Source organism: Anopheles coustani, chromosome 3, assembly GCF_943734705.1.
Source record: "Anopheles coustani chromosome 3, idAnoCousDA_361_x.2, whole genome shotgun sequence".
In the NCBI taxonomy this organism is placed as follows: domain Eukaryota; kingdom Metazoa; phylum Arthropoda; class Insecta; order Diptera; family Culicidae; genus Anopheles; species Anopheles coustani.
Window position 1 is genome coordinate 26,871,777 of NC_071288.1, and position 13,465 is coordinate 26,885,241.

The window sequence follows — 13,465 nt, forward strand, 5'->3', positions numbered from 1 at the left end:
TTAACTAACGGAGTGTTTGATCTGCGTGGCGCAGTCCATTTGCTGGGACGCTTTGGCTTAATTAAATAGTTTTATTTATCTGTCAAAAGTTGTGTTGCACACAAACACACACGTGCACGACCCGGCCAACCATTCACTTGTTTTGACCACCGCAGTTGTGTTTCGTGAGGAAGAGTGGTTGAAAATGGCCATCCTTAAAGCACCAGCTGCTGTGGCAAAGGTCACCGAAAGGAAAACTGCCACTACATATTTCCACGGGCCAATCCTCGCTCCAGAATAAACCGATTGAATGGACGCGCGTCGTGATCAACTATCGGAAACTTTCCTTTGGAAATCCTACGCCAGTGTGTGAGCCCTTGCTCGGGCTGCCTTGTGGTTACTTTTCCCGTCGTACGCAAACGCAAACGAACTTAATTACGTGTCATTCCGGAAAGCTCAGCTTCACCACCGAGCGGATGGCGGACAACAGCAGGTTCAACCGTTGCCCACGCCGGTCCTGGACTGCCCGGAACTGACTTGTACTGACCACGAAAAAGCCCCACATGTTCCAGCGTACACCCAACCGCGAGCCGAAACGGACCTTGATATATTTTGGCAGGTTGAAAAACTAACCGAACTCGACTGGATGACGGATGCGTTGAGGAATTTTGTTAGCTCGACCGACGTCACCAGCAGCGTACGGCACGTCGCTCGGTGTAGCCGTTGTCGAAAGGGAAAACGTGCTTTTCCTGGGCGCAAAGGTCCCGCTACAACAGGTGCTCGGTATCGGCTTACGGACGTAGCACCACAACTGGTGACTTTCGGACATTGTGTCACGCATCGGAAAACAAGCCTGTTGGAAATACCGAATCAAACTATAACACCCAAACATATTTCCCTCAAAGAACCTACCTCACGTTGCAGGCACGTGACGTCGGGTTTTGAACCCCTTTTTACTACTGAATTTTCAGACACCTTTTGATGTTTGTATACAATGTTACAAGCTGTTTGAAAATAGTTGCTCACGACCGGGATTGATTGACGATCGACCTTTTAGGAACAATTAAATGATGTTGAAAGCCAAAAGAAAAGTTAAGCTACATCAAACAACCTTACGGACCTGTACCGGGTATTAAATATCAAAACATACCGTAAAAGAACCACCTCGCTCAAATTTTCTTCTTAGAAAAGATACGTTAAAATAAATTGCAACGTCTGTTTGCTTTGAAATGAAAACAGCTCATTGGGAGGATGGTTCCGGGAATTTCATCGGAACACAAAAACGCGCTTGTTACGAAAAACGATACTCTGTCGATTCGCAACCTCAGCGCTTTGAGCGTTTCTAATGATCGGGGGTTTTCAAAAACCCGATTCGCATGAAACGAAAATAATGCTTTTGGATCCGAAGTTCTTCTTTTAGCATTACAAATAGTAATGATATAAAATATTTTCTGTAGGAGCTTCACAACCATTTTACTGAACCAGTGTTTGTTAATCCATTTCGTGAAATAAGGAAATCAACAGAACAGTGACCTTTACAGATCGTATGTTGTAATAAGAGAGCATTAATAAATTTAGAATCGGTTTTATTCTACAGTAAAACATTGATTGTTTACGGTGAAATATACTCAAAAGCTATTGCTACGGAGTTTTCCTGGTAAAAAGGGTACGATCGTATCGACTTATCGCTTTCCTTTCGGCGAAAATGATGGGCTTGTGATGTCCAACCTTCATTGCAAATTATTTTTGATTAGTTTGCTCGATTCGGGAGCAATGGACATTTCTTCCCACTGCCCTAAGCCTCCAGCATGATTCGGTTCTGTTTATTTCGAATTGTTTTGTTTCTTTTTCTTTCGAGATTTTAACGAAGAAAAATTGCAATCAAGGCATCGATTGGTAATGAGTTTTTTTAGCTTTGCTTTCCGACTGGAAAAAGGTCCAGAGAGGAGTATGAGGAAAACTATCCAGCTGGCTTCACGCACAACACTTTCCTTGCACGTGCGCCTGCAGGAATCGGTATCGTGGCGAAACCACTGCACGTACATCTCAGCTCATTTATTTTGCGTCCCTGTGGTGGCAGCAGAAACACACACACATACACATGCAATATATGGAAACTGAAGGATCCAGCCTTTCTCCCTTTGCATCCTCCGTAAAAGGACTTCCTCCCTCCCAAGCGATATGCGATTCGCCAAGCTTAGCCTCAATAATACGCCAATCTGTGGAAAAATGTGCCAATGCAGATGAATATTAGCATAAAGCGCTTCTACTTCTGCTGCTGGCGCGTTCGGTGGTGGTGGTTCTGCGAATGGCGGAGTGTGTGCATGTTAAAATGTACCAGCTCCTTCCTTCCTTTCCCGTCTGCCAGCGAGAATGATTCCGACCAGAAGGAGGAACCAAAAAAAAGAAGTCGAAACACGTTTGGTATAACTCGACATGCACGAGCAGCATGTCTAGAGTTTGCTATCGGCAAGCAAGAAACTGATCAAACAGTTTCAACACAACTTGGAGCACTCGATTTCCATCCTTCCTTCGTCTGCTTTGTTGATTTGCCCGGATTGCAGCCGAAGGGCATGAGATTCGAAGCGTTTGGTTTGCAGCTTTCAAACAAAGTTATTTTAAATCAAAGGCTAATAGTTGGTTTGTTTAAATATTCAATTTGCTTTTAATTTCAAATCAATAACCGAGCTTACAGTTTTAATTTACGAACAAATAAACCTAACACAATGAAGAAAAATCGAAGAAAATAAGGCGTAAGAAACTGGTTTTTAACCTATTTTCTCTGTTTAAATATTGAAACTTAAACCAACTCAATAAAATTTATGGTGAATATCGAAATATTTCAGACCAAATAAACGAGCTTTACTAAATAAACGCCCGGCGCAATCGACATTTTCCACATTTCCAGTCGACGTTTCCCAAGTCAACTGTAAGCGTGGCTCGTCCAACCAAGCGATGCAGAACTCGATAAAGGCACCGCCAAAGCCAAAAGTTCAACTCGCCCTCGTTCTCTCCTTCCAGCCGGTCTTGAAGGCAAAAAGGTGGATGCCGTCCGCCGTGATACAAATCCGCTTGGATTAACAATCATCCCCGATGGAAACAACAACAGCACCGTAGCACCAAGAAAAGAGCAGCCCGATTGCAAGCCAATGAAAATTCCTAATCCCCGTGACCTCGTGACACTTCCCACCTTCCCACCAACGTTAGCACGCCGTCGATGGAAAATCCCCACCCAACACCTCGCCGGGCGTCGTCGTCGTCGTCGTCGCGGCAGACGGCAAACCGTGACGCGTAAAACGTGTCAATGGTTCAGCGTTCACCACCTAACACCTCGTCCCCAGCCCGCGGGTGTACGATTTCCACCGAAGCGCCGGATTTCCCTCCCATCCCACGGATGGAAAGTTTAACAATCGTCATAATCATTTCACTTGTCGGATAACCTCCGGCTCGGTGCGGCACGATCTCGCCTGACGCTCCTTACGGGATCGATCCCGAGGAGGCTGGGCTTTTCCGACGTGGAAAAGGGCAATCCGGGAGAGCACACAATTTACCATAATCCTTCGTGCACGAGGCGCCCGTTGGTGGGGCGGTCATTATTGGCAACCTATGAAAAGCGAACTCCACACATTGTATGCACGTAGGTTGCCCTTGCCGAAAATTATCCGATCCCTTTTTCCACCTGCCCCCTGCCCCGCGGTGGTCTCATTTGTTCCGCTGTCAAAATGTTCCCAACTCGACACACACACACACACAACCTCAAGCACATACTCATCTCCATCATAATGAAATCAGCTTGGAAAAGTCAACGGAAAACTTCTCGCTGGTAATACGGCGCAACCCTTCCCTTCCCCGTGGCGCGCCTCTTTTTATGACCTTTGCCCCGATTTGGTTTGTCCTTTCCCCGCAGCACACATGTTAAATAGCTCAACGTCACACACATACACACTCACACTCGTCACGATCCACAAGGACGATCGGGTTCTGCGGCAGACAACGGTACAAAAAGTTTAAAGGTTAGTTAAGCCGCTCTCAAACACTGTTTGATGAGTCTGCGAACCAGTTGGGGTTGAGTCGATTTTCCACCGAACCCTTGCGACCGGCTCTTTGTGCAAAAAACGTAAACCCCATAGGTTGCGGTTGGCGGGATGAGCATAAAAAAAACACACACACAAACACACCCCGTTAAAATTCTCAACCGGTACACTTTTTCCATTCTCGTTGGGTTCATTATTGGCTGTGGAAACACGGGACGGCATCGAAACGGCGCGTATCGGTGGTGTGTGTGTGTGTGTGTGTCGGAGGACATTTCACGGGCAGATTTTTCCTTGCGCTTCCTTATACCTTAATCCCCTTTACGTAAGGTGCTTTTTTATGGTTATATTTTATTTCGACATGCTCGCCCGGTGAAAAGTTTACCGCAGGGAGAAACATCCCCGAACGCAGCGGGCAGGAAGGGGGAACATGTGTGGCAACGATAAGAAAATGCCACAGCGTCGAGTGGGGCTTTGTTCGATTAAGCCTAATGGTTGGGGAGCAAATTTCTACAATCACGGTTGACAGACAATTATTCCAATGGTTGCGTACATCTTTCTGGGGGTAAGAGTATTCGGAAAAATGTAGTGAAAAAATATACCATGAAATGCAATCCCAAATTTTCCGTAGTTATTATGATACATGCAACATAAACCAGGTAACTAGTACCGCAATAAATGAATAATTAAAACGACTCTTCAAGTTAACTTTTCAACTTGATGATAAAACTACCTTATGTTAAACACGAATTTGCTTTACGGGATAACTTTTAATTCCTAGTACGCGTTTCATTTGCTAAAACTGATAAAAACCGTGAAAAAAGCAAAGGTTAATCGCAGGACTTTAATCGAAAAACCCTTTACTACCGTCCATAAATGTAACCGACAAATGCTTTGTTAATTGTTCTACGAATAGACACTACCTAATAATTACTGGTTTATGAATATTATCCATCGTTCAAAGGTGTAAATAAATTATAAACGCCGTTCAAACGAGATAATAGGGTCCACTTACCAGTTTAAAAAAATACAAACTTTTCCACTACAATATCAATTCTACTAAAAATTACATCATCGAACAAGATTCCCTTTTATCTATGATGCAAGTGTTTAAGAATGAGAAAACCGTGTGAATCCAGTACACTGTTTTGCTCCTAACTAAATATTCTATAAGGGACAACATAAATATTACCACGAATATGCTTTATGAGGTAAATTTTAGTCCCTAGTTAGAGTTCCATTTGTAAAAACCGACAAAGTAATATCATAAAGTACAGAACAGTTAAAACGATTAAGCCAACCAGTATGCACAAAGAATTCCGACATTATACTGAACCAGCTTGTTAGCGGTAAAACTGGAAAATTTAACAAGCACTTAACCCATTCCGTAAACGTTAAGATTAACGTAGAGCTACTGTAAGCGTGTCCTTCCTAGCTCAAAATATATTCGTTAACGAACCTAAATCAACCGAAAAAAAAAACAATCCGTCCATTTTTTCTTTTCACACTGCGTACCATGGTACAAAACATACACAGCCGAGACCTTGGAGCGAAACTCAAAGTTCACCGAACAGTCGTCGACCTTCATCCGACGTGCTGGCGAAAAGTAAGCAAAACGAGAGTTCAGTCCTTCAACTGGAACAGGAAAAAAGGCAAACGCAACCAAACTAAGTAAAAAGTACACCCATGCAAACCCCGAAGAGTTTGGGAAAATATTCAAATTTGTTCGTGCCATTTGTCAGACGGCTTGCTTCGGAACGCCCTCACTATTGGAGTTGCTCGTTCGGCACGGCGTCCGAGGAGGCGAAGAACTCATCAAAAAGTAGCACATCCCTATCCAACCCTGGCTAGGCTTGGGCCGGAACAAGATGAAAAAAGAACAAACGGAAACCATCAAGGACGCTGGGGCAAAGTTTTCCCGCTTCACTGTACCGCACAAGGTCCGGGCGCAGGGAGAAGAATGGCAACCGAAAAAATAGGCCCGTAACTAATCCAGTACAGCAAGCAATCATTATTATTTTATACAAAATTTCATTGTTTTTGAAAAACGGCCGGGGCGGGTCGAAACTTTTCTCGTTTAGCGCCCTCACGCCCTACAACTAGCAAATTTCATTCGTCTAACACCTCCCCGAAATTAGGTCCGACACTCCTGGCTACCGTGCTCTCCGCAGGGGTCGAGGAAGAAGCGGAGAAAAGCGTTGGATAAACCACTCATTTTAACATTTTTCATCGAGCACCCGACCCGGGGCGTTGATGATGGTCCGAAAGCAAGAATTTACGGTTTGATTGATGCCCAGACATCCTTCCGGGATGTTTGTGTGTCCCGGAAGAAAACCCCACGCTAGGCAGCCCGCCCGAACCGGGTCTCTCACAAGGACGCCTTCAGAACGGGAGCCCACCATCAGCCAAGCTGAATCTTTTTCCCTCTTCCCAGCTGAGCACGCAAGCCGGGTTCTTCTCGCTGGAAAATCCATCAATCAACACGGTCCGGTGCGCAAAGCATTATGAAATTTTAAAGGTGTATTTATCGACCGCAACATAGTGCACACTCCTGTGGCACCGGTCTATGCTATGCGAAACCGAATTAGGCTTGTTTTGGTGCTCGCCTACCGAGGAAAATTAGACCGGGAGAAGTAGGTCGTCGGACGGCCCGGGTACGTCTTATCGAATTATTTATTCAGACGGACGCTTCTGCAGGCAGGCGAGAAATAAACTCGATGCGAGCACGTTCGGACGGGCAGATTTGGAAAGCAAGCAAGCAGACTATTTGATGAAACATTCAAGCTTCGATTGGACGGTATCGTGAATTCAGCTTAATTTTTGAAAAGGATATCTATCACAAGAAATATAAGCTCAAAAGTTAATTTTTTCGAACTACCGCTTCATAGTTGAAATATGAATTTAATTATGAAATTAAATCATAAATTACCGATTATATTTTATCAAAACGGAAAGGTAATCTAAACAAACTGGACATATTTCTATGTCCGACTTTTACTTAAATAAATTTAACGTCGTACCATCCCATAGTACATGAAAAGTTTTATCTCCAACTGCACGCTAGAAGTAAAATTTGGAAAGTTGGTCTAATCTCAAATGGTACACATTTAATCTGACCAAGTTACCAAACGATTCAGCAGTCTCTCGAACAAAGTCACGCTGGGAAACGCAGCTGGATGACATAAGCCGACGTTTCACGCACACACTCCGCTTTAGTCGGACCATATCTTTCCGGACGGATAGAGATTTTACCAATTCCGGAGCATGCGGTTGCAACAAAGATTCCAGATATTACCTCACACCTTCATAAGCCATACAGTGATGCAGCTGGCGGGGGGTGGGCAAACTCTCAGCTGCTCGTTACCATCGTTATTACAACTCATTATAGGATGTAGTAGAGGCACAGTAGAAAGAGAAAGTTTCACTCATGAAAAGGCCAGAAAGAAGTGGAAGAAGTGCATCCATTGGAAATGCCGTAGAACCAGCCGAGGAACAGCCTCATGAAACGTATAATTTCTACTTCAACAAGAATCCCAGACCAATCTCTCAATTCCCGGACGCCACCGTATCCTGAGTGGACCATAGGAAACCCGTTTTCCAATTCTCCCACGCCTATCGTGCCGGTTCTGTCCATAAGCCTTGGCACACGCCTTCCACATCGAAGTTGGAGGTTCTGCTAGCCAAAAAGTCCCTCCAGGATGTTTCCCCCCGGGGACTACAGGATGTTTAAGTAGAGGAATAAAAATATTCCAGCGCTTCCAGGCGCCTTCATAACTTCCTAACCCTCGGGAAGCCCGGGGAAGGCCAGAACCAGAATGAACTGCGCAAAATGGGACGCTCCGACATGGTGGCCATTCACCTCCACTTCCCGATCCCATAAAGTGTAGCCCAAAATCCAATTGTTTTAATCAGCAGCATACAATCATCGAGTGCTCCATCGTCGCTCCTTCCTCCCTTCAGATCCTGCTGGGAAAGCTTCCAAGGGACCCTCGGGCAACTAGAGACCAACTTTCCATTGTTAACCGGGCTTCCGGGGCTCGTTTATTGTGTGCCCGGCAGGGCACTGGAACGGACCGACGTGATTCCGGGAATCTGCCCTCCATAGAAACTCGTCCTGGCATCCGAAAGAAGAAGAAAAACAACTGGGAAACTTTGTTCGTGTGAATGTAATGCGTGCATAACCGGTCCTGGGATAAGGGATGCGCTTTTTCCCGCTCCAGAAACCTTCGGTACGAAGCCTGGCCTTGTCCGTGTCGAGGTTCCACAAGAGCTCAGCAGCGAGTGTTCAAGAATTAGGCCGAACGAATACTTTTAATCCCGTAGGCCGATTCTCTGCGTGCTGCCAGAGCTCACCAGCGTAATCTAAGGTGATGCGTACGGTCGAGAACGGTTTTTTGCTGGTTTTTACCGTGACGTGATTGCATGTAGGCTTTTGCTGGTCGGTAGAGAAACGTAGTTCCAGTACCAAGTTTTTGAGGCAGCAAAAAAAAATCTAAAATCGCTTCCCAAACCGGGAATCAAGTCCTCCACATACCCTCAAAAGGGCGTAGGACGTGTGCGGAGGTACAAAACTTGTCCAAAACAAACCCGATATGCCGTGAGCGGAAAACGATTGCTCCATTACACTGCGCTGGCTGCCAAAAGCCATCGAGAATCACACATCGCAGGCAAATCGTTTCAATTGCACAACGCAATCCCGCCCACTGGGGGGCTGGGAAAACACCGGCCCGCCGTTGGTTCAGCATCACAATATTTTATGGCTTTCGTACATCCATGTTTTGTGGCTCCGACTCCGGCCGGCCGACCAAAGTACGCGCCAGTTCCGGTCGATTGCGAATCAGGCCCGGAAGTTACCCGGGCGAAGCATCACGGGGGTAATGTTTTGAACTAGGCCAAACTCGGATCGCAGCCCGGCGTCGGTTTCGTTCGGAGCGGAAATTTACATTCCCAGTTTGCCCCCAGTCCACGGCGACACACTGCCGCTCGTTGGCAGGCCGACCGTAACCGTACGCACACCACAGGCCGCGTGCCAGCGTGTGTCCTGGGAGTGTTCCGAAATGAGTTGACCTTTCATTTCGGTGGGCGCTTGTTACGAGCCAGTACTCCAAAAATTGAAATAACTCTCCGGTCCCTCCCCGACCGCACCGATGCTTGCGGGTGCAAAGCACATCCCAACGATGTCGCCAGAATCGTTTGTTCCCACAGTTTGTTTACGTGCCCGACTTCCCATCGTTGGCGCAACTTCCTGACCACGGTGGCACGTACGGGCGGGAGTACGCCGATGCCCGAGGGTGCGGGGCTGTCGGGTCTTATGAACCCAAAATTCCTCACCCAAAAAAACCCATGCGGGGACCATGTTCGCCGGGCGCATGTCGTAGGGTTTTTTGGGGCACTTTGCATTATTACATTACGTACGCAAACGACCCGTGCGGGTCAGTTATGCCGGTCTGCCGGTTTGCGTGTATGAGATTCCCTCTCCCACCCCCCAGGTCTGCGGGAATTCCGCAGTATAAGTGTGCGTGTGTGTGTATGCGTGTGTGTGTATGCGTGTGTGGATGATGAATAAAACAAGCTTATAAATTTTCTACACACACATACACACCCCACTGGTGGAGAGCATCCTTTCGGTTCGTTTTCTTCCCCCGTTCCGCCGCGCTGCGTACGTCCTGATTCATTGTAATATAAGTCACATAAATCAGACGGATCACAGGCATCACTGCGCCACATTATACAACAAATTTAATGCTCTCAACGCGTGCTTGGGGCAAAGGGTCTGAGTGAGAGCTTTCCTAAGGGGGTGAATAAGATTATCTGCGGCATTCACGCCGCAAGATGAGGAACCACGTTACCAGCGAGTGAATTCGACAAAACCATACGGCCATCAAACTAATCCAATAATCCTAACGAATTGGCATCATTTTTAGCAAACGAAAGTCCCACCAAAAGATTACTGGAAATGAGCTTACTGTTTTCGTATTCGCTGTCCTTGGCGGTCGCTGCCTTATCAGCTGTCGACGAGGTGAATCCGATCAAAGCGAACAGCGCCACCAGGAGCACCGGATGCCGTTTTCCAGCGCCCCATCCGGAACGACCGGTGCCCGCCCGCCGGCCACATTGTTTGACGCACATAATTACTATCTTTGGGATACACTTTTTTTTCTCGGTAAGCGATTTTCTTCTTCTTTTTTTTCGGTACACTTTTTCAGCCTTCTATTCACCGTCGCTGCACACTACGACACGCACCTTTGCGGCCACGCCATGGCGGGGTTTGAGAGAAACCTTTCGCTTTCGAGATTTAATCCAGCCGTGGATAGGAAAAAACCATCTGAGCACACTATTCACCACCATCGGGCACACACGCACAATCACTTCCACACTCGCCCAAAGCCACCGTACCCCGATGTTCCGGTTTCACTTCGAACGCGCATTTACACATCGCACACTGGTAGGCTGAGGGAAAACCTGGCGAAAATTTTCGACACGCCGACACTTGACTGCGACCTCGGCTGTGTATGGCGGAAGACAAACGAACGAGACTGGTGTGAAGTTGGTCACCGGTTGCTTTGCAGAATCATTTCAGCAAATTTGTGACGACAGCCGACGCGCGCCTGCTGCGTTCCTGCGACTCACAAATCTAACCCAAAGTTACGTGACGTGTAAATAACACCACCTGGCCTGGTGGTATTATTTACGATTTCGGTTGGAAGAAACTTCCTCTCCGCTTTGCCGGAGTTTTCTTGGGGGCTTATTCGGCCCAAAAGGGAAGATTTGTCGACGGGGGCGAGGCTACCGGAGTAACCTGCCGCTGCCGCTAATCAGTGTGGTGTGCGAAGGGAAAACTTTTCCAACCACCGTACCACGTGACCCGATCGATTGTTCAATGTTTGATGCGATTGCGGGTTTCGTTCGATTCGATTTGGTACGCAAAATTCCTCATCCTGATTTCGGCTTTCGTTCGATTTGATTTAGTACGAAAATTCTTCATGCTGAAAAAACAATGTTTCGGACAAATTCGGACCTAGCACCATCCCCTAAGGAAAGGTGGCAAGGTGGCGCAAAAGCTTCCCTGGCCAGTGACGGCGGGTGAGGGGCGAGCGTGGAAATTAATTAATTTATCAACCACTTCACCCACGCACGATTCAGCGACCGATAACGCTTGTCGAGACGTCACGTTTCGGTTCGCCTGTTTCCAATCGATCCGAGAAACAGCTACGCGCCAGACCTTCGCAGTTCATAATGGTCGTGTAGCTACCCGATGGGAAGGGAAAAAGCGTCCGACAAAGTTCGGAGCGAATCAGAAAATCGAAAACCATTGAAGCACATGTCGAGGAAGCGGCGACGCTGTGTCCGGTCCGGAACTGGTTGGAGATTGCTATCGAAAACCTCAGCCCCCGTCGTCGGGAAGATCATCGAGACAAGGGAAAACATTGGAAAGACACAGACATCGAAGAAACGATCCATAGTTTGGCGGTAGTGACAATTTCCACACAACTGGTTCCTCATCTGCCACAGTGTTCGCTGCTGGCCACGTGACGTGAGATCGATTGGTGTGTTGTTCGGAAGTCCTTTCTTCGACCGGTGATCTATCCACTGTCGAGGGGGAGGGTATTTCCGGCCGACCACTCGGAACCGGTTTGGGGCAATTTCACGCACAATCAATAAATCCAACTCAACTGTCACGTATGTGCGGAGATCTACGTGCGCTCGATTCACATCGATGTTTTTCTTTCCCAATTCATCTTCTCACATGAAGCGAGAACCAGGGAGAGATACACCGGGGGGTTTGTGGGGCACACCGAAATCACACTCTTACTAGTCGGAATATGTCTTGGCACACGGATGTGTCAAATCCCCTGAATAGAACTGCTAGTAACACGAAGTAACAGAAATCCATCGGTCGAGTAAGGCGAGGAAGGAGAAGACAGCTGGCAGCAACTGGCAGGACACACAAAGTAGCTCAACACGGCCTTCGATGTGATTGGATTGGTGGTAGAGGATAAGGCAATGGTCCATAACCACGACACTGAGGGGAAGTGAAGGCAAATAACTGTCGTACAGGCGGCACTACAAACCAATCGGATTGTGTCCGTGCGTGAGCTGCGCTTGATTGTTTGCGAACCTTGGCTTGTTTGGCTTTGGCGTTCTCGTCGTAACGCTACTTTACACCTTACTTCCTGCCACCATATCTCACCAGTAACCATCTGGTTGAGTTTTTTGGCAGGAAAATGAAGGCAGGAATCTATCTGCTCACCGGAACAATGCCCGCAACACGCACCGTAACACCTTGCGCGAAGGGACGCGCCCACGAAACCCGAAACCCGCAGTAAACGCTATACACACGTACGGGCCACACGCACGCACGCACGCACGTACGCACGCAAGTTAACACTTTCCGTTGGCGTCGTCGAACCGTTCGGTTTTGCAGCCAAACTCTCACTGCACGGCTTGGCGAAACGGATCAACGGCGAACCGCGAGCGAACGTGCCATCATTGTCATAATCATCTGCACGAACCAGCCAAACTAGCCGAAGCGCGTGAAGATGGACCACACCACACCAGCGCAGCATCAGCAGCAGCCGAAACCTGTGTCCTCGTGAAAACACGACGATGACAAACGCAGCGCCTCTCAGCTCACGGCTGCGTAGGGATATTCGGTGAGCCTTGAGACGATTCTCTCGCCAAGATGAGAAAGGGAAATCACACGGCGTACCACAACGTCGCACGTGGTGAAAGGGGGAAAGTAATGGGTTTCCTTCAAGTGGGCCAGTTTAGGTATTCAGAGAATCAACTCTGCGCTCCCTTCCATTCGGTGTTGCTCGACGCACCACCCTCCTTTCTCGGATTACTGGCAACATACACAATTGTAAAAGGATTTTCTCATCCTCTGGACTCTGGTGGGAAAAATCCTTATTTCTCACCAATCATTTCCGCTGCTTCTCTCTTTGTTTTTCTCTTCGGCATAATCCTCTCCACGAAGAGAAACATCCCAAGTTAGTAAACAGATGATAACAACGATTGGCAATGCCAGCGGGAAAGCACTTTCTCGCAGCATCCTGCGAGATGAGAAATGAGAAAAACGATTGGTGATTCGTACTCACGCCTGTTAGCTTCCAGTGAGCCTACCGATAGGGGAAAGTGGCGTTTTTCCTCACCTTAAAGAGATCCAGATGAGAACCAATCATGTTTGTAGCATGTTCTGTGCAACAGTAGTATTTGGAACGGTGCTACAACATTTTAACGATACACTGTAGGTGTGTTTTTTTCTTCGTTAAATCAAATTAACAGGTAAAGCCACGTGGTTTGTACGGCGACAGCCAACGGTCAATTTTACATTGTAAAGGTATATTTTCCGCATCCCAAATGTATAGTGCATTGTATCAATTGTACACTATGAGGTTTAAGCCACACAGATAGGAGACAACCAAACACCGTCGATACCACATCGTCTTCAGATA

General features: G+C 47.2%; 1 protein-coding gene across 1 annotated transcript in view; it reads right to left on the bottom strand.

Annotated features, from left to right (window-relative positions):
* The window catches only part of LOC131258676 (nephrin), a 121,000-nt gene extending 110,531 nt beyond the window's left edge, over window positions 1-10,469 (bottom strand). Inside the window, exon 1 of the mRNA XM_058260036.1 lies at window positions 9,977-10,469. Within this exon, the coding sequence (XP_058116019.1) occupies window positions 9,977-10,139 (163 nt within the window). The 5' untranslated portion in view covers window positions 10,140-10,469. The remainder of the gene's footprint in view (window positions 1-9,976) is intronic.
* Window positions 10,470-13,465: the final 2,996 nt, after the last annotated feature.